Here is a 21,889-nt window from a genome sequence, read left to right as displayed (position 1 = left end):
CTTCCTTATTCATTTTCCAATTTTCACATGCATATGAGGCAATTACAAATACCATGGCTTGGGTTAGACACACTTTAGTCTTCAAAGTGATGTCTTTGCTTCTTAATACTTTTAAAGAGGTCTTTTGCAGCACATTCGCCCAGTGCACGATGACATCTGATTTCTTGATTACTGCTTCTTTGGATGTTGATTGTAGATCCAAGTAAAATGAAATCTCTGACAACTTCAATCTTTTCTCCATTTATTGTGATAGTGCTATTGGTACAGTTGTGAGGATTTTGTTTTCTTAATGCTGAAGTGTAATCCATACTGCTGACTAGTCTTTGATCTTCATCAGTAAGTGCTTCAAATCATCTTCATTTTTAGCAAGCAAGGTTGTGTTATCTGTATATCACAGATCATTAATGATTCTTCCTCCAATCCTGATGGTGTGTTCTTCTTCATTAGACCAACTTCTCGAATTATTTGTTCAGCACAGATTGAATAAGAATGGTGAAAGGATACAACCCTGATGCACATCTTTCCTGATTTTAAACCATGTAGTATCCCCTTGTTCTGATCAAATGATAGTCTGTGTATAGGTTCTTCATGAGCACAATTAAGTGTTCTGGAATTCCCAACCTTTGCAGTGTAATCCATAATTTGTTATGATCCACACAGTCAGATGCCTTTGCATAGTCAATAAAACACAGGGAAACAGCTTTCTGGTATTCTTTGCTTTCAGCTAAGATCTATGTGACATCAGCAATGATACACCTCATTCTCTGTCCTGTTCTGAATCCAGCTTGAATTTCTGCAAGTTCCCTGTCACTGTACTCCTGCATCCATTTCTGAATTATCGTCAACAAAATTTTACTTGTGTGAGATATTATAATGACATTGTTCAATAATTTCCACATTCTTTGGATCACCTTTCTTTGGAATGGGCACAAATATGGATCTTTTCCAGTCAGTTGGCCAAGTAGCTGTCGTCCAAATTTCTTGGCATGGATGAGTAAGTGCCAACAGCGCTGCATCAGTTTCTTGAAATTTCTCAATGAGTATTCTTTTAGTTCCTGGAACCTTGATATTTGCCCATTTCTTCAGTGTAACTTGGACTTCTTCTTTCAATAACATTGGTTCTTGATCATACGTTACCTCCTGAAATAATTGAACATCGATCAGTTCTTTCTGGTACAGTGACTCTGTGTATTCCTTCCTTCTTCTTTTGATGCTTCCTGCACATTCAGTATTTTGCTCATAGAATCCTTCAATATTACGACTCGAGGCTTGAATTTTTCTTCAGTTCTTTGAGCTTGAGAAATGCTGAATGTGTTCTTCCCTGTTGGTTTTCTAACTCCAGGTCTTTACACATTTCATTTTAATGCTTTACTTTATCCTCTCAAGCTGCTGTTTGAAATCTTCTGCTGAGGTCTTTCATCTCATCATTTTCTCCATTTGCTTTAACTACTCTCTGATCAAGAGCAAGTTTCAAAGTCTCCTCTAGTATTCTTTTCTCTAACAGTCTTTTATTCCTTTCCTGTCTTTTTAATGACTGTTTGTGTTCTTCATGTATGATGTTGTTGATGTCATCCCACAACTCCTCTGCTGTTAAGTCATTGGTATTCAGTGCATCAAATCTATTCTTCAGATGATCTCTAAATTCAGGTGGTATATACGCAAGGTCATATTTTGGCTCTTGTAGACTTGTTTTAGTGTTCTTCTGCTTCAACTTGAACTTTCATATGAAGAGTTGGTGTTTTCCACAGTCAGCTCCTGGTCTTGTTTTGGCTGAAGATATTGAGCTTCTCCATCACCTCTTTCCATTGATGTAGTCAATCTGATTCCTGTGTATTCCATCTGGTAATGTCCATCTGTATAGCCATCGTTTGTGTTGTTGAAAAAAGATATTTGCAGTGAATAAGTCATTGGTCTGGCAAATTTCTATCATCCTATCTCTAGTATCATTTCTATCACCACCATATTTTCTAACTACTGATGATTCTTCTTTTTTTCCAACTTTTGAATTACAATCAGCAAACCAAACACCCACTGCCATTGAGTTAATTTCCACTTATAGCGACCCCCACTGAGTTTCCAAGGTGATAAATCTTTACAGAGGTAGATTGCCTCATCTTACTTCTGTGGATCAGCTGGTGGGTTTGAACCACCAAACTTCTGGTTAGCGGTCAAATAGTAATCATCAATACACCTTGATTGCATGTTTGGTCAATTTCAGACTGCAAAAGTTAGTAAAACTCTTCAATTTCTTCATCTTTGCCTTTAGTAGTTGGTGCATAAATTTGAATAATAATAGTATTAATTGGTCTTCCTTGTAGGCTGTTGTTGTTGTTGTTGTTGTTAAGTGCCGTCAAGTCGTTTCCGACTCATAGCGATCCCATGCACAGCAGAACGAAACACTGCCCGATCTTGCGCCAGCCCCACAATCCCTGCTATACTTGAGCTCATCATTGCAGCCACCGTATCAATCCATCTCGTTGAAGGCCTCCCCCTCTTTCGTCGACCCTCCACCCTACCAAGCATGACATCCTTCTCCAGGGAATGGTCCCTCCTTACAATATGACCAAAATAGGTGAAACGAAGTCTGGCCATTCTTGCTTCCAAGGAGCATTCTGGCTGCACTTCCTCCAGGACAGATCTGTTAGTTCTTTTAGCAGTCCACGGTACTTTCAGCATTCTTCGCCAGCACCACAACTCAAAAGCATCAACTCTTCTTTGGTCTTCCTTATTCATTGTCCTTGTAGGCATATGAGTATTATCCTGTCATTGACAGCATTGTATTTAAGGATAGATCTTGAAACATTCTTTGTGATGATGAATGAGATACCATACTTCTTCAGTTTGTCATTGCCAGCACAGTAGAGCATATGATAGATTCAAAACTGCCAATGCCAGTCTATTTCAGCTCCCTAATGCCTAGGATATGTATCTTTATGCATTCCATTTTGTTTTCGATAACTTCCAATTTTCTTAGATTCATACTTCATACATTCCATGTTCTGATTATTAATGAATATTTGCATCTCTGTTTTCCCACTTTGTATCATGCCCCATCAGCAGATGGAGATCCCAAACACTTTACTCTATCCATGTAATTGCCATTTACAATAATCTCTACAAAATGAGGTAGTTAAGTACAAATCTAAATAAATGTGCAGGATATATATGATGAAAAGTAGAAAACACTGATTAAGGAAATCAAGGAAGGTCTAAATAAATGTTGAGATAAAGCCAAAAAACCAAACTCACTGCTGTTGAGTCGGTCCTGACTCATAGTGACCCCTACTTGGGTTTCTGAGGCAGTATCTCTATGGAAGTAGATTGCCCAGAATTCCTTCTGAGAAATGTTAAGATATACCCTGTTTATATATTGAAAGAGTCAATATTGTTAATATGCTAGTTCTTCCCAATTTAATCTAAAGTTTCAACCCAATCCCAATCAAAATATTATCTAGAAGATTTTTGTAGATAATGATGTGCTGATTATAAAATTTCTATGAAAAAGCAAAGGAACTAGAATAGCCAAAACAATTCTGAGAAAGAAGAGTAATGTGGAAATATATGTATTTTTTAAATTATGAGTTCAATCTCTTCAACTGATATAGGGCTAATTTTTTCTTGTTTGGTCAGTTTGGTAATTTATACTACAGAATTTCTTTTTCATTTTATCTAAATTGTCAAATTCATAAGGCTAGGTGCTTATAATATTTCTTTTGTATGTAAAATGTTTACTGGTGTCCCCTTTTTCATTCTTGATGTTGATAATTTTTGTAGTCTCTCTTTTTCTTGGTCAATCTTGGTAGATGTTTATAATTTATAAAATTTTCAAGAATATTAAGCTATTGATTTTATTGATTTTTCCTCCTTTTCTATTTCATTGATTTCTGCTCTTATTATTTATTTATTTTTCTACTTAATTTAAGTTTACTTTGTTCTTTTCCTTTTAGCTTTTTAAGATGGAAGCTTTTTAGACATTTCTTTTATAAGTTTTAAAAACATGAACACCCTGTTGAACACTGTTTTTGATAGTTTTTTTTTAAATGTTGTAATTTTCTTTTTATTCATTTAAAAAATTATATTTTTTGGTAATTTTTTTCTCCTCTCAGACATTTAACATTTTTGTAGACACATATTTATTGATATATTTTTGGTCTAACATACTGGTTAGCTTGATAAATGTTTCATGTGTATTTGATAAGAATATGAATTCTTTTTTATGTGGGGGAAGGGTGGAATACTTTATAAATGTTAATTAGATCAAGTTAGTGTTAATTAAATCTTCCATATCCTCAGTGATTTTTGTCAGTGTTTTAATCAGTAAGTGAAGTACGAGTGTTGCACCATCTTATAATTGTGCATATTTCTATTTCTTTCTTATTTTGTCTTGTTTTAAAGTTTTTTCTTCATTTATTTTTGAACACAGGTTTAGTAAAATCAAAACCTGTTAATAAATTGATTCATTTTTCATTATGAAATATTTTTATTTCTGGTAATATTCTTTGTCCTGAAGGGTACTTCGATGCCACTGTTCCATCTTTTCTACCATTAGAAGATCTTTGATGATCATTGTATATCTTTCTTTCATCCTTTTACTTTTAACTTATCTGTACATTATTATTTAAATTGAATTTCTTGTATGCAGCATATAGTTAATTCTTGCTTCTTTTAAAAAAATCCATTCTGACAATATCTGTCAATTGTCTACCTTCAAATTGTGTACCACAGTCTACCTTCAAATACTATCATACCACTTCATTTGTAGTGTAAGAAATTTACTGCAATATTTTTCCATTTTCTCTAATTCATCCTATGTTATCATGTATTTTACTTTTGCATATATTATAAGCCACACAATACACTGTTATTATTTTTGTTTTTAAAACTTAATTAATTAACATTTAAGTGATTTAAAATAAAGCAATGTCTTTTTTTTTTTGCACCCATATATTATAGTTTCTGGAGCTCTTCATTCCTTTGTGTAGATCAAAGTTTCCATCTTCTATAATTTCAGTAAACCAGTAAAACTTCCTTTAATATGTATATATTTTTGTATTTCAGGTGTGGTGGTGATTAATTGTGTTAGCTTTTGTTTATTTGAGAAAGTTTGCTCTTTTTCGTTTTTGAAAGATTATTTTCCTAGATACAGAGTTATTGGTTGTTGGGGTGTTTCTTTCTTCCATCGCTTTAAAGATACTGTTCTGTTGTCTTCTGGCTTGCATTTTCCCTAATATGAAGTCTGTGGTAATAATTTTTGTTCCTCTTTGTCCTTTTATCTATGACTGATTTTAAGATTTTTCTTTTTATCACTGGTATTTCAGCAGTATTGTTATGATGTGCTGTGATATTATTTTCTTTCATTTTCCTGCTAAGGTTTGTTGAGCTTTTTGATCTGTGGCTTTATCAAATTTAGAAAATTTCTTGCCATTATTTTTTCACATGCTTATTGTCATCCTTTTTCTTGGTTTCCAAATATATGCCCATTATACCACTTGATATTGCCCACAAATCCTTCTTTTTTTTTTTTTTTTCCCTCTCTGTGCTTTTATTTGGATAGTTTCTATTGTATGTCTTCAAGTTCACTGGTCTTTTCTCCTTTAGTACCTAATCTACTGTTTCCATGCATTGAATTTTTAATTTTTTATCTTATATTTTTCCACCTCCAGAAGTTCTATTTAGTTTTTTTCTTATAGTGTGTATTTCTTTTCTTATGTGTTTATATTTTTCTTTACATTTTGAGCAGATTTATAATTTTTTTAAGCTTTTGTCTGCTAATTCCATTATTTCTGTCATTTTTGTGTCTGTTTATATTGACTAATTTTCCCCCTGGTTATAGGTCAAATATTTTTACTTTGTTACCCATGTTTTTATGGTCTATTAGGACAGGTTAAGTATATGCCTAACTTTTGTGCTAGTTTACTGCTATTGCTAATGTATGACCCATTGAGATCTCTAAAGAGTGTCCCCAGTGTTAAATGAGGACACTCTTTTCTGTCTAATTGGAATTTGAACATCTTTCAGTACTTTGTGAGTTGCACTTACAACTCTAGGCTTCTTTGATTCTTTGCTCAGCCTGTGCTGTGTACACTGTGTACATGTGGGTTAATATTCAAGAACAGACTCAAGAGTCTATTGCAGAGTTTTGGTGCTCTCTCTGCATAAATCTCTCCTGTATAGTGCCCTGCCCTTCAAATTCCATTTTATACTGTGCTCTACTTAATACTCTCTTCCTTGCATTGTTGTCTGGATTATTACTTCCATGCAGAAAAACAGGGTGATCATAGGTCTTTCCTAGTTTGTTTGCCTTATCTCAAGACTCACAGTCATTCATATGTGTGAAAACAATTGTGTCATGTATTTTGGCCAGTTTTCTTGTTTATGGTAATTAATTTTATTATGGCTAATTGTGGAAGTACTTGATGAACATACTTGTGTATGTCTTTTGGTGGTGCTGTTTACTGAGTCCTTTTGGGTGTATATCTAAGAGTGTAATTGCTGGGTCATAGTGTAGGCTTTAATTGTTGTAGCTTTATGTTGTTGTTAGGTGCCATTAAGTTGGTTCTGACTCATAGTGACCCTGTCTACAACAGAACAAAACACTGTCCGGTGCTATACCATCCTCACAATCATTGCTATGTTAGAGCCCATGGTTGCAGCCAGTCTGTCAGTCCATCTCATTGAGGGTCTTCCTCTTTATTGTTGGCTCTCTGCTTTACCAAGTCTTTCTCCAGGGACTGGTTCCTTCTGATAATGTGTCCAAAGTGTATGAGTAAAGTCTCACCATCCTTGTTTCGAGGGAGCATTCTGGCTGTACTTCTTCTGAGGCAGATTCATTTGTTCTTCTGCCAGTTCTTGATACACTTAATAATCTTCAAAGTCATGAGTTCTTCTTTGGTCTTCCTTATTCTTTATCCAGCTTTCATATTCATATGAGGCAACTGAAAATACTATGGCTTGGGTTAGGTGCACATTAGTCTTCAAAGTGACATCTTTGCTTTTAACACTTTAAAGAGGTCTTTTTAACAGTTTTTCCCAGTGCCCAGTTGTTTGATTTCTTGACTGCTGCTTCCATGGATATTGATTGTGGATCCAAGTAAAATGAGATCTTTGACAATTTCAGTCTTTTCTCCATTTATCCTGATATTGCTTATTGGTCCAGTTGAGAGGATTTTTGTTTTCTTTATGTTGAGGTGTAATCCATACCGAAGGCTGTAACCTGTGATCTTTATAAGTAACTGTTTCAAGTCTTCTTCACTCTCAGCAAATAAGGCTGTATCATCTGCATATCACAGGTTGTTAATGATTCTCCTAATGCCACGTTCTTCTTCATATAGTCCAGCTTCTTGGATTATTTGGTCACCATATAGAGTGAATAATTATGTTAAAAAGATACAACCCTGATGAGACTTCTCCTGATTTTAAACTAGTATCCCCTTCTTCTGTTTGAACAAAAGCCTCTTGGTGTATGTACTGGTTCTACGTGAATACAATTAAGTGTTCTGGAGTTCTGAAATGTTATCCATAATTTGTTATGATCCACACAGTTGAATGCCTTTGGAAAAAAAACATAGGTAAATGTCTTTCTGGTATTCTCTTCTTTCAGCCAAGATCCTTCTTATATCAGCAACAATATCCCTCATTCTGTGTCCTCCTGAATCTGGCATGAATTTCTGGCAGTTCTCTGTCTGTATACTGCTGCAACCTATTTTGAGTTATCTTCAGCAAAGTTTTACTTGTGTGTGATAGTAATAATATTGTTGCATAATTCCCACATTCTGTTGGATTGCTTTTCTTTGGAATGGGCATAAATATGTATTTCTTCCAGTTGGTCAGACAGGTAGCTGTCTTCCAAATTTCCTGTCATAAATGAATGGGCACTTCCAGCATTGCATCCATTTATTGAAACATCTCCATTGGTATTCCATCAATTCCTGGAGCTCTGTTGTCCACCAGTGCCTTAAATGCAGGTTGGACTTCTTCCTTCAGTACCATTGATTCTTGATCATATGCTACCTCCTGAATTGGTTGAATGCCAACCAATTCTTTTTAGTGCAGTGGTGATTCTGTGTGTTCTTTCCATTTTCTTTTTATACTTCCTATGTTGTTCAATATTTTGCCCGTAGAATCCTTCAGCATTACAACTAAAGGCTTGAATTTTTTCTCCCATTATTTCAGCTTGATAATGCTGAGTTTCTTCTTCTCTTTGGTTTTCTAACTCCAGGTCTTTGCACATTTTGTTACAATACTTTACTTTGTTTTCTTAAACCACTCTTTGAAATCTTCTGTTCAGCTCTTTTGCTTCATCATTTCTTCCATTCAGAGTCCCTTTTGAGATCCACTTTGGTCTTTTTTTTTTTTTTAATGACCTTTTGTTTTCTTCATGTCTGATGTCCTTAATGTCTTTCTATTCTTGTCTGGTCTTCAGTCATTAGTGTTCAATGTGTGAAATCAGTTCTTGAGGTAGTCTCTAAATTCAAGTGGGATAAACTCAAGATCATGCTTTTGATTTCATGGGCTCGTTTAAATTTTCTCCAGCTTCCATTTGACCTTGCGTAGGGGGAGTTGATTCTCTGTTATGTAGTTGGCATAGCCAGTCCTTGTTCTGACTGATTATATTGAGCTTCTCCATAGTCTCTTTCTGCAGATGTAGTCTATTTGATTCCTGTGTATCCCATCTGGTGAGGTCTGTGTGTATAGTTGCCATTTATGTTTTTGAAAAAAGGGTGTTTGTGGTGAATAAGCCATTGGTTGTACAAAAGTGATCCCTGGTGTTGTTTCTGTAACAAAGGCCATATTTTTTCAGTTACTGATACATTATTTCTTCTTTTGTTTCCAACTTTTGCATTCCAATCACCAGTAATTATCAATGCAACTTGATTGTATATGTGATCAATTTTAGTCTGTAGCAGTTGGTAAACATATTAAATTTCTTAATCTTTGGCATTGTGTAAATTTGAATAATAGTCATATTAACTGATCTTTCTTGTAGGAGTATGGATATTATCCTATCACTGATAGCACTGTAGTTTAGGATAGATCTTGAAGTATCCTTCTTGATGGTAAATGTGTCCATTTCTCTTCAATATGTCATACCGGACTAGTAGACCACATGATTATCTGATTAAAAATGGTCAATACTAGTTCATTTCAGCTTACTGATGCCAAGGATGTTGGTCTTTATGCGTTCCTTTTCTTTTTTTGACAACTTCCATTTATCCTAGATTCATACTTCATCCATTTCATATTCTGATTATTAATGGATATTTGCAGTTTCTTCTAATTTTGAGTCACACCACACCCACAAATGCATGTCCTGAAAGCTTTCTTCCATCTGCATATTAAAGTTGAGTCTGCTTTGAGAAAGCAGATCTCCCCATTCAGTTCTGAGTGCCTTCCAGTCAGAGGTGCTTATCTTCCAGCACTGTATCAGTGTTCTGTTGCTATTCATGAGTTCTCATTGGCTAATTTTTTTATAAGCAGATTGCCAGAGCCTTTTTCACAGTCTTTGTTAGTCTGGAAGCTCCACTGAAATCCTGTCAGCATGGATGACCCTGCTGGTATTTGAAATATTGGTGGCATAGTTTCCATCATCTCAGCAACTCACAAGCCATCACAGTATTACAAACTGACAAACAAATGGTGGATAAAGGGCATTAGTGTTTGATTTTACTAAAGGAATGAAGAAAGAAATTAATAATTCTGATCTAGAGGATGACCCAGTAAGAGTTACACATTGATTGATTGATTGATTGCTAGGGATAGCTAATTGTTCCCATTCTATCTACTGTGGATTGACTGCCTACTTTTCAATCCATTTCTAACCATGAATTTTTAGATTTTGGTAACATAAAAACTCTTGTCAAATTATAAGAAATATATTTTCCTGTACACTGGACAAAACACTATTGAACTCTGCAGAAATGAAAGTAAAACACTGAGTTGATTATATTTTAAATGCATTTTCAGCCAATTTTACTTTTATAAATAATTTACTTTAAATTATAGATGTTTTAATTTAGTATAATTTAATAATTTAGTAGTTATTTTAATGGTTATTGGATACATAATTCCCCCAATTCTTTTTCTGCCCCTTTAAGCACTAAATAAATTCATTTGTAAGGCTTTTGAAATATTTATAGAATCCTATGTTCTATTTAAAATACTTATGCCTTTATTTCAATTTGTATTAAGGAAGAAATAAAAAACAAAATGAAAATCTATTTAATGTCAGTAAACTAAGTGTGACTGTGCTTAGTACGATACTTTAATAATTATTTTAAAAGCTCAATATCAATTAAAGTATGCAGAAAAAACTTGAGGACTATTAAATCATGGACAAATGATTCACCTTTTCTTTTTTTTTCTTCAAATTAATTGAAATGTGTAATTTCGATATATGATGAAGCACTAAGCTTTTCTGTGTAGCAAACCTCATTTTTCGTGTCCCCTTCTTAGGACCACAAATCTGTAGATAGTAATTTTTTCCTAGTATGTTGCACTCAGTTGTGCAAACTTATTTTTTTAGGGTCAAAGAAGAGCACAAACCACAGCCGACACAGTAAGTAAATGTATTAAGAGTGCAGTAGGCTCGACTTCTCTGTACCCTTGCCACATTCTGCTTTCTGCACCTTTGATGGTATTAGCTCTCACTAATACTGAATAAGCTGCAGCTAGTGTGTCTTCTGCTTTCTGACTCTCTGGCTTGTAAGAGAGCTGCCTGCAGCTTCTTACTTCATCCACATAGTGACTGGATGTAGTTTTTTGCTGCCTGCTTGTGGACTGATTAAGTGTTAAATCTTAATTTCCCTATGTCCTTAGTGCCTGGATGATATTTGGAGCTCACATTTCCATTGGCTGTAGCTTTTGTGCCTGTGTATTTTTATTAGTATGGATAAGAAAACATTTGACATACATTGTTATTCATTTGGTTATTCAGTCACATTATTTGCTTATTTAAACAGGTGGTTTCCCTTTAGTGGGATCACTGAACTGGTAAATAACGTTCTTCAGCCCCAGCAAAAACAACAAAATGAAAAGGAGCCCCAGACGTAAGTAAGCTGATCTATATAGACTAAATATTATCTCTGATACTACAACATACTGAAGAGTAGGTATTAAAATACTACCCTTGCAATAATAGTATGCCCTCAGAAAGGAAAATTGTTAGGTTTGATTTTGGTACTTTCATCTTTAATTCCTCTGGAAATCCAAAAAGGACACATAGATAATTATGGGGAAGTAAAAAAGAGCTAATTCTCCCTAAATTTTAGTATAATTAATGCAAACCGTATTTCCCAGTAAAATATCTTTCCCCACTAGTGCAGTATGTTCCACAATCCAGAAGACATGAGGTGGTGTTAACCCGCAAACTCAGTCTTTGCACAAGTGCTTTTGGAGAGGTTGAGTTAAAAAAGACTAAGCAGGTTTCTGGATTGCAATATGCTGCAAGAGTCTGAGATCATACACTGCTTACCAAACTTATTTGACTACTGAATCTTATTTTCATTGAGTATTTCATTAGGTTATAAAGCATAATTTGGGAAATGCAACAGTTTATTCACACAGTATCCTAAACCGTTAAGAATAATGTGTTGATTCCATTTATTTTGGTTATTAGAAGATTAAAAAACTTCTTTCAAAAGTAAATTGCTCACATTTGTATCTTTTTAACCTTGTACAAATAATATTTTTTTATGTTGTTGAGGATTGAAGTATCTCTGAGAATGTGAAATAGTCCGTGTGTATTTAAATTCAGTCTCTATGAGAAATGACACCATGCTTGGAATGCTCTTACCACTTAGCTTCTGTGACTGTTAAGTAGTAGTTATATCTATGGAGAAGATTTGGTCATAGGCTTGGGCTTATTGGGAAGTGATGTGAACTTTAGGAGAGAATGAAAATGAGTACTAGGAGCTCTAAAATGAAATACTCAGAAAAACATTGACATATTTATTGTCTATCATGCAAAACTAGAGGGTAAATTTCTTTTTGTTTTATGCTATTGATGAGAGTAATCACTTCATCCATTTGATGTTACCTTATGTGGATTTTAATTTATATTGTGTTAATGTTTCAGTTTCAATTGAAGTAAAATTATTTTGTGATCTGCTATTCCTAATATTTGATATATAGGGCTAAAATCAGAACTTCTGCACTATTTAAGCTATTGAACTCAGGGCCTGTGTTTCTCTGGTCTGATTGTTTTCTCTGGCATCTAGCAAAATGCCTGAAACATAGTAAGAATTCAATAAATATTTCTTTATGACTGAATTTGGGAGCTCTGGTGGCGTAATGCCTTAAGGCTGGCGGTTCAGACCTACCAGCCACTCCTCGAAAGGAAGATTGGGCAATCTACTCCCACCACCTTGGAAAACCGAGGAGGGGTCACTATGAGTCAAATTGACGCGACAGCAGTGAGTTTGTTTTTTTTTTGGCTTATGACTAAATTTATATGGTTTATCCTTTTTTATATAAGAAAAAATACTGTGATATAAGGAATAAAATTATATTTAATAAACCCTTTTCTAACCAGCAATCTTTGTATTAAAATGGCACACAATGTCATTATTTTGCTGATTGCTGATTTTCTCTAAGGCAGTGAAAGCTAACATAGAATAAAATAAAATCAATAGCTAAACATAATTATATGTAACATAGCCTCAATTTTAAATGATGTCAGGTATGCATCTTGTGAATGAGTTTTAGGAAAATAAACTCATATCATTATATCGTATTGTGTACATCATATCATGTAGTAGATTGCAATGGTCATTAAATAAAATGACAGACATTTTGTGAGTAGCTTTAAAGAGTGAGCTTTAAATGGCAATAAAGTGACATTTGGTTGTGGCATAAACAAAGATCAAGAAATAGCTTCATTTCAATAATAAATATAATTCAATCTGCTTTGATTTCTTTTTTAAAAGAAGATAGCTTAAAAGACTTTTGGATGTTTTAAAAATTAATTCTTGATTAATGGCTAATTTTTTCATCAAAGCTTCTCTGATAACTAATTCATTCTTGTTTATTCATGATATATGCAGTTTTTAAAATTTAGATTTAGTAGAGAATATGTGTCTTCTACATCTTATATTCTTATTGTACTGAAGATTTCTGGTCTGTAATTTTCTTGGACTTTCCTTTCTCTTTCTGAATCACAGACCAGGTTATTTCTGAAATCTCCTGTTTTAATTCATCTCCTTCAGAGTTCTAAGACTTCTCTTGGAATAATCTAATTTGCTTCTCTTTTTGACTACTAGTTGAGAGGGATGACTTCTCATCTGCCTACCTTCCATTCATTCATTCATTCATAAAATTATTTCTGGAAGCTAAATCCCAGGTATTCATTTTAAGTTATAAATGTTAAAAAGTAGGACTTGGGTTGTTTTTATATTCCTTAAACATTTTCATATTAGAATAAATAAATAAATATTTTACCATATAGCTAATAATAAAAGTATATTATGTTTCTTGAACAGTAATTTCATTTTAATCAATTTATCTACCTTTCAATTTGTGGTTGTCTAAAGTAGCGTAGTACCTAAGGCATTTGACTGCTAACCAGAAGGCTGGTGGTTCAAACCCACCAGCCACTGCTCAGAAGGAAGGTTGGGCAATCTACTTCAGTAGTTACTGCCTGGGAAACCCAAGGAGGGGTCACTATGAGTCGGATCCGACTCAACGGCAGTGCATTGCGTTTTTATAAAGCTATAATAATGTAAGCTTCTTTAGGTCTGTGTTTTTGGAGTGTGTTTATTTCACATAGTTCTTTAGCATATTGATTTGGGTAACTCTGTGAAATCTGTATTAAAATCTCAACTTGACACATGTAGGCACTAGTACTCAGGCTAAGTAACTTGGCAACAATTTCATACAGCTAATAGGTATTCAGCTAATAGGAAGCCAAGGCTAGGATGACATGCATAAAGAAAACCACCCCCACTGCCACCACCATAGTTTTCCTTGAAATACCTAGTTGTTCTTCCTCATTTAAAATTCCTCAACTTGAGTTTTAATATAACACACATTAATTGATTACCTACTATGTGTCAGACACTGTGGTAGGAAAAAGATAAATGGTCCCAGACAGATAATATGCATAAAATAATTACAATATAGTATATTGTTCATGTAAGAGTGCCTTTTTAACTCTACCCATTAGGGATCAGTGTTGTTGAAGTCTAAATGAGGTCTTGCATTCTAGAAAAGATTGTATAAGTGAAAAAAGGTAAATGATATTCTAACTGATGGAACAATGTGTGGCATGGTGTGAAAGAGCATGATGTGCTTGGGAATGGCAAGTGAGCATTATGGTTCTAGTGAAACACTAGGGAAGTGCACTATGGATAGCGCTGTAGGGCAGAACCAAAACCAAAGTCACTGCCTTCGAGTCGACTCAGACTCATAGCCACCCCCTTTGGGTTTCCGAGGCGGTAAACTTTTACACAAGTAGACTACCCAGTCTTCCTTCCACGGAGTGGCTGGTGGGTTTGAACCACCAACCTTCTGGTTGGCAGTCAGAGGCCTTAGGCACTACACCACCAGAACTGTAGTACAGAGCAGGCTTCAAATCGTGGAGGATTATGTGTGTGAGTCATTCTGATAGCTTCTTAAACATTCAGGTTCTTGGGTCCTTGCATTAGAAGTTTAAGTTAATTAGGTTTGGGGCAAATTCAGGGTTTCTGTATTATACAAAATAAATAAATAAAGCCTTCTAGGTAATTGTGATGATTAACCAGATTTGGACGTCAGTGCAAGATGTCACGCAAGCAAATTTTACTAGTATATAAAATTGCGATTTACATGCAACTTTTAAAAATATATTATTTTGTATATTTACATGTATTGCTTATTATTAGTTATTTCGATATCTCAATAGTATACAGGATAAATAGCATTTGTGTTGCTACATCATGCAAGTTCAAGGCTTATAGAAACTACACCATTTTGAGATTAAGTACAATGAAGTGCACTCAAATGCTAAAAAATATAAATAATTTTGTGGTCAGAGTTTTCTTATTATTTTTTAGATTAAAAGCATATTGTCTTATACCCTGGGAATAGTGGGTAAAACTATTTTATTCCTATAGGTCTCTTTCAAAGAGGTTCTTACTTTATTTTCATTAGACAGAAGGCAGTTAGTGAAATATTTATAATGCTTATAGTGCTTCTTCTGGGAGCTCTGGTAGCATAGTGCCTAAGGCACTTGACTGCTAACCAGAAGGCTGGTGGTTCAAATCCACCAGCCACTCCTCAGAAGGAAGATGGGGCAATCTACTTCCGTAGTGATACTGCCTCGGAAACCCAAGGAGGGGTCTCTATAAGTTGGGTCCAACTCGAGGGCACATAACAACAACAACAGACTGCCTCGGAAACTCAAGAAGGGGTCGCCATGGGTCGGATCCGACTCGACGGCACATAACAACAACAGTGCTTTTTCTATTTATTACTTTTTTTTCTTCCCCCCGAATTCAGTTTGTTGAAAACGTTTCTTCAAGAATGAAATTTCAGAGAAGCAATGAAACACTTTTCCCTCAGAGTTAGAGAGGGGAATCTACATATTGAGGAGGAAACATTCCCTAGTGTCGATAACAGGCTATAAGTGTACTTTTAAATTTAATTTTAATCTCAGTTTCTAGCATAAAGATTATTTCATGGTTTGAATGGGATAATCATTTCAATTCCAAAGATTCCGTATCTTGTTATTATATAAAAGATTTTTTTTTGTAATTTTAAAAAAATTATTTTAAGATTTTGACTTTCTGAGTTTAACTGTCATTCAGGTATTGGGTGTGGTGACCTCATAAAATAGAGATGCAAAATTATGTATATTAGAGATATATATTAAAGATGAAGGCTTAATACTAAGTAAAGAGCTTCATGTGACTTTATATTACATAGAGTCATTCAATGTGTGTGTGTATGCAACAGTAACAAATAGTTTTGGAGAAATAATACTAGACTAAAAAGACTGAAGAAATACATAATTTATTTGAAATAATTTTGTAATATTTATCAATATTGTCTTACTCATTTCTATAACTTGTGATGCCATAAACTAAGTGGATATGAAATAATATGGGAAAATAATTCTTAGAATGTAATTCAAGGTATTCTCTCCCAAAATGCCTTTCCAGCTTCTTCTATTATGTTTCCCATCCTCCCGTGCACACACACCTTATGCCAAATGAAAATACTTTCAGTATCCTGAATTCTCCATCTGTTTTCATGCTTTGTACCTGAAAGATGTTTGACTGGAATTAATTCTTCATTTTCTGCCTATCATAATTTTGCACATCATTCAAGGTCAAGACGTGCATAATATTTAAAAACTATAAAATGTGCTTCTTCTATGAAGTTATCTCAACACCATTTGCAATTTAATGAGTCTTTTCCTTGTGCTTCAGTACATTTTTGTTATGTATTTATTTAGTGTGTGTTCCATTTTACTTTGTATTAGTTTGTTTACATGTCCATTATATGTCCATATAGTCCATATGTCTGTCTTCTCTTATTAATGAGAAGGACTAGGTCACATGCAACTTTTATGTTACATTTTACTCCATCACCTATCCAGTAGTACATATGCAATACATTTTTATTTATTCATCAATACAGATATTCAGTAAATATTAAGAACTTGCTGCAGCCCACACACTATGCTGCACAATGGGGATGAAATAGAGAGCAGGAACAGACAGTATACCCCTCAGGGAATATATATTGTAGTCAGAGAGGCAGTCATTAAACAAGTAATCACATAAATGAATATAAAGCTGTAACTGTAATTAGTTAAATATACTGTGGAGCTTTGAAATATTTAATGGAGGGATTTTGACCTAGTCAGGGTTAATAAAGAATGCCCAAAGAAGAAATGTTGAATACAGTGAGAATAATGAGGAGTCAGAGGTGAAGAGTGGAAAGTATCATGATTATACTAGCTTCATGAAATTGTAAGTGAACTGGGTTTTTCTTTTTTCTCAGAAAAACATATAGAACCTGGCAACATTTTGTAGAGGACCTTAATCTGTTTTTTATATGCATCCCTTTGACAGTCTTAAAGCCTATAGACTCTTTCTCAAAATAATGTTTTTAAATGCATAAACTATAATATTATAGTGCCTAAGGCACTTGACTGCTAACCAGAAGGCTGGCGATTCAAACCCACCAACCACTCCTCGGAAGGAAGGTTGGGCAATCCTACTTCCATAGTGATACTGCCTCGGAAACCCAAGGAGGGGTCGCTATGAGTCGGGGCTGACTCGACAGCAAATAACAACAACAACAAACGATTATAAAGGAAGTCAATTAAATTAAAATAAAAATTAAAACCTCTCCATGGACCTGTTATAGAGTTAAGGTGCAAAAAATTTAAGTTAAAAAATTACCTGGAAAGCCATATAGGTCTGTTACTATTTTATTTTTAATTTTTTTGAAGATCTGCAGTAAATGGAGAGATTCACCATGTTTGTAGGTGGGAAGACTCAACATTGTAAAGATGTCAATTCTCCTGAAACTATTCTATGAGTATATTATACTTTCAGTAAAATGTCCACCAGAATTTTCAAGGAAACTGGATAACAGATTTAAATATTTATGTGGAAGAAAGAAGTCTTACAGTAAAAGAGTTTTCAAAAAGAAGGATAAAAAGAAGGGCCCATTTCCCAGATTTCAAAACATATTATAAAGCCAGAGTACTAAATATTCTGGAATGTATGGATAGCTGTTTTTCTTTTTAACTGAGATTATCCCTCGAATAAAAGAAAGTTGCTTTTATTTTTTGAGTCCTTAGAAAATCTTTCTTATTATGAGAAGATACCCTCAGTTTCTTTATTTAGAACTACAAAGTACTGCTTGGTGAAGATACAATAACCTTAAAAAATAATTGCCTTACAGTGGCAAGTGTTGAAAGATGTAGTAAGCAAACCTTTGAAAAATTACTTTAAAAATAGTAATAAAAGTGTCTTGGCCTGTAGAAATAAAAAATATAAGATAAATGGAAAAATAAAAGCAACAACAACAAGCTATATGACTGGGGCTACATTTTCCAGGAATAGCAGTAAACATTGATTGAAAGGTTTAGTTATCTTGAGGAACTCAGAAGTGAAGACTGTTTACTTTGGAGAGCACTGAATTCAATGAGTTACCTTAGTAATGATGGAGATACACACATATATATTTACCTCAAGGAAATGGCTCGCATAGCTGTAGAAGCTGGTGAGTCTCAAATCCGTGTGTCAGATGTCAGGCTGGAGGCTTTTTCTTACTCATGTAGCTGCTGGGGCTAAGAACCCAAGACTGGCAGGTCAGATGGTAGACTGCTGACTGATGAATACAGGATTGGCAGGTTGCTGACTCACAGGCTGCAGAGGCAGGCCGATGGCTTCACTCCAAGGAGCTAGAGGTCGGATGATGATGAGCCAGATGCAGGAACCACATCAAGTAAAAAGCCAGAGAGCTTGGCCAGAATATTCTTATGTATTGGATTCAGGCCACACCTCTGAGGAAATCCCTTTTAACTGACTGGCTGCTCATAGCAGATCTCATCATGAAGGTGATTATGTTACATCAGGTCTTATCATGGGGGATGACTACATCATCACACAAGCACCACACCACTGAGAATCAAAGCCCAGCCAGGTCGACACACAGCCTTAACCATCACTGTCCACCCCTTGTCAACTTGGCACCTGTACACATCTCCTTACACTATGTATCATCTCTAAATAAAGACAAGTATAAAGTCATAATTGTTACCAGGGGTGGGAGGGGAGGGGAGGGAACGCTGTTAGATAGATAGAGATAAATATTGATTTGGGTGAAGAGAAGGGCAATGTACCAAATGTGAGTGATCAATATGGTGGCATTGAGGATGAGGAAGACATAGAGAGGTACATGGGAGGTACAGACAACAAATATGAACCCTTTTGCACATACAGTACTGCGTTGTCAGTGAAGGCAAACATGGGTACATGGATGGATAGATAGGTGGACAGGCTAAGCGATTAGGTATGCCTATGAAATGGGGAGTGTATCCAAGATCATATATAGTGTTGGCAGACAATGGTCCTATAGGTTTATGTGAATGATCAGAATTCCCAGGTGTATAGGAGCAAGGTTGTGGTCACTGCTTGGACACAGCCAGCTACACAGAGGGACCGAATAGTTGAACCTGTAGGCTTGTGACCATAGTCGCAGGGGACATCAAGCTCAATTGGCATAACATACTATACAAAACATTGTTCCACCTCCTACTTTGGCAAGTAGCGACTGGGATCTTAAAAGCTAGCAAGCTGCCATCTAGATGCAACGATGGGTCTCTCCTCATCAAGAGCAAAGAAGAATGAAGAAAACCAAAATTAATGGAAACAATTAGTCCTAGCGACTGGTACACCATCCGATCTGCAGGCTCTACAACTATGAGACCAGAAGAACTAGATGGTGCCTGGCTACCACTGTCATCCACTTGGAAGGGGATCTATGTAGGAGATCCTTGATAGAGAGGGAGAACAATGTGGAACAAAACTCAAAATCATTTGGAGGAAAAAAAAAAAAAGGTGGGGACCAGGTTTGCTGGTCCAATAGAGCCTGGTGGAACCACTCAGACTATGGTCCCTAGCTGCCCTTCAGGTCTGGAATTGAACCCACACCTGTGGTTTCCAGCCAAACAAAATACAGGCATATGAGTTAAACATTTACCTCAAGTAGATACACGCCTTGGAGAGAACAATCATGGGAGAAAGAAGGGCTGCTTATGCACAGGGAGACAGCTCAGGGGGCAGGAGAGTATGGAGAGATGGCCACTGGGAAGAGGTAACTATGGGGAGGAAGAGGGAGGGGAGCTGTTGCATTGTGGTAAACTGTGGTCAATGACATGAGACAAAGTATATGTGAACTGCTGAACTGCTGTATGGAAAGTGAATTTGCTCTGTAAATCTTCACCCAAATCACAATAACAACAAAAAAAAATAAAGTCATAGTTGTGCCTAACATCATACAACTAACACATGTAAAACTGAAAACACAACAGTCCTGTTTATATCTTCTTGTTGTTGTTGTTGTTTGCCGTCTAGTCAGCCCAGACTCATAGAGACCCCTCCTTGGGTTTCCGAGGCAGTATCACTACGGAAGTAGGATTGCCCAACCTTCCTTCCATTTATATCTTATATTCTATAATAGAAGAAAACAAAAATACTTGATGCACACATATAAGAAAAAAATACTCATAACAATTACAGTCCTCATTTCTACAACTGGTTATATGGTTGTAACTGATACTTAGAACTATCTTCTTCCACCACTCATTCTGTAGTCCCTTTGTTCTCAACAACTACATCAACTAGTTGTGGTTCTTTGCCTGGTGGGATGACCCAAACCTTCATTAGTACTCATGTCAGAAATAGGTTGTTGTAGTTATCCATTGACTTTAATCATAGGGCATGACAATATTAAGAGACATCCTAAGGAACTGTATTCCAGATGTACTCTTCTTTACCTCCATTATGTAATATTAATCCAATTTCCTGTTAGTAATCAGGATCAATCACACCAGAAATACAGTACCTCCCTTCTTTCCTTGTTGATCTAGAGGCATGAGGAACATAAAGTAGCTGGGTGGCATTCTTAACTTCTAGTTCAGTGGAATCAGTATTAAGTCTCCAGGTGGTATTATTCCTCTCTTTGGAACTAAGAGCTCCAGACCTGTAAAGCATAGGTCTGTAGGGACAGGGAGCAAAAGTTTGGCCAGTGGGTCACTAGGGTAATACGGAGTGGTGCCATTCCCATTTCCACCTCTTTGTTCCTGGACCTGTAAATCCTGGCTAGTAGAGAAACAACACCATGTTAGATGCTGGTTTAGAGCCTATTCAGCCTCCTGGAGAACATCACTCCAACTCTGGAAGGTATTGCTACCTAGCTGACACAGTAATTGTGTCTTTAGAAGGCCATTCCATTGTTCTATCAAGACAACTGCTTCAGGATGATGAGGAACATGGTCAGAGCAGTGAATTCCATAAGCATGTGGCCATATACTGCACTTCATTTGCTCTGAAGTGAGTCTCTTGATCTGAGATGATGCTGTGTGGGATGTAATGATGGTGGATAAAGCATTCTGTAAGTTCACAGATGGTGGTTTTGGCAGAAGCATTACATGCAGGGAAGGCAAATCTCTACCTGGAGTAAGTGTCTGTTTCAGTAAGAACAAGATACTGCCCTTTCCATGTTGGATGTGGTCCATTGTAATCAACCTGCCACCAGGTTGCTGGCTAATAACCCCAAAGAATGATCCCTTATTGAGGACTCAGTACTGGTCTTCAGTGCCGTCAAATTGGGCACCCAGCAGTGGCTGTAGGCAAGTCGGCCTTGGTGGGTGGTAGTCTATGTTACTGAGCCCATGCGTAACCTCCATCTCTGCCACCCTGGCCATTTTTTTCATGAGCCCAGCCAAGTTGACATACAACATGCCAGCCTGCACTGACATGTGGATGGTGGCTGTGCATGTGGTAGAAATTGAAATATACAATTGGGTGAGTATTGACAAACATACACATTCATATATCTACCATCACTTCATCTGGGAATTGAACCTAGGTCTCCTGCATGGTACGTGAGAATTCTACCACTGAACCATCAATGCTTCATTAAAATGCATGAACTAGATGCAAAAACTAGAGTGTTTAAGAGCATGGACTCTGGAGCAATACTGAATTTGGATCTGGCTTCTACCACTTAATAGCTGTGTGACCATAAATAAGATAAACTCTCTGTAAAATAGGAATAATAATAATAATAATAATAGTTTTTGGAGCTCTGGTAGCATAGTGGCTAAGACACTTGCCTGCTAACCAGACAGCTGGCGGTTCAAACCCACCAGCCACTCCTCGGAAGGAAGGTT

The 21,889-nt window shown here is 35.8% G+C and overlaps 1 protein-coding gene across 1 annotated transcript in view; it reads left to right on the top strand.

Annotated features, from left to right (window-relative positions):
- The window catches only part of RIMS2 (regulating synaptic membrane exocytosis 2), a 726,314-nt gene that overhangs the window by 106,920 nt on the left and 597,505 nt on the right, over positions 1-21,889 (top strand). The window contains exons 2-3 of the mRNA XM_042783638.1: positions 10,523-10,555; positions 10,959-11,045. Of these exons, the coding sequence (XP_042639572.1) occupies positions 10,523-10,555; positions 10,959-11,045 (120 nt within the window). The remainder of the gene's footprint in view (positions 1-10,522; positions 10,556-10,958; positions 11,046-21,889) is intronic.

Source organism: Orycteropus afer, unplaced genomic scaffold, assembly GCF_000298275.1.
Source record: "Orycteropus afer afer isolate SDZICR_OR568_19922 unplaced genomic scaffold, OryAfe1.0 scaffold00021, whole genome shotgun sequence".
Taxonomy (NCBI): Eukaryota; Metazoa; Chordata; class Mammalia; order Tubulidentata; family Orycteropodidae; genus Orycteropus; species Orycteropus afer.
This window is presented reverse-complemented; position numbering and strand designations above follow the sequence as displayed.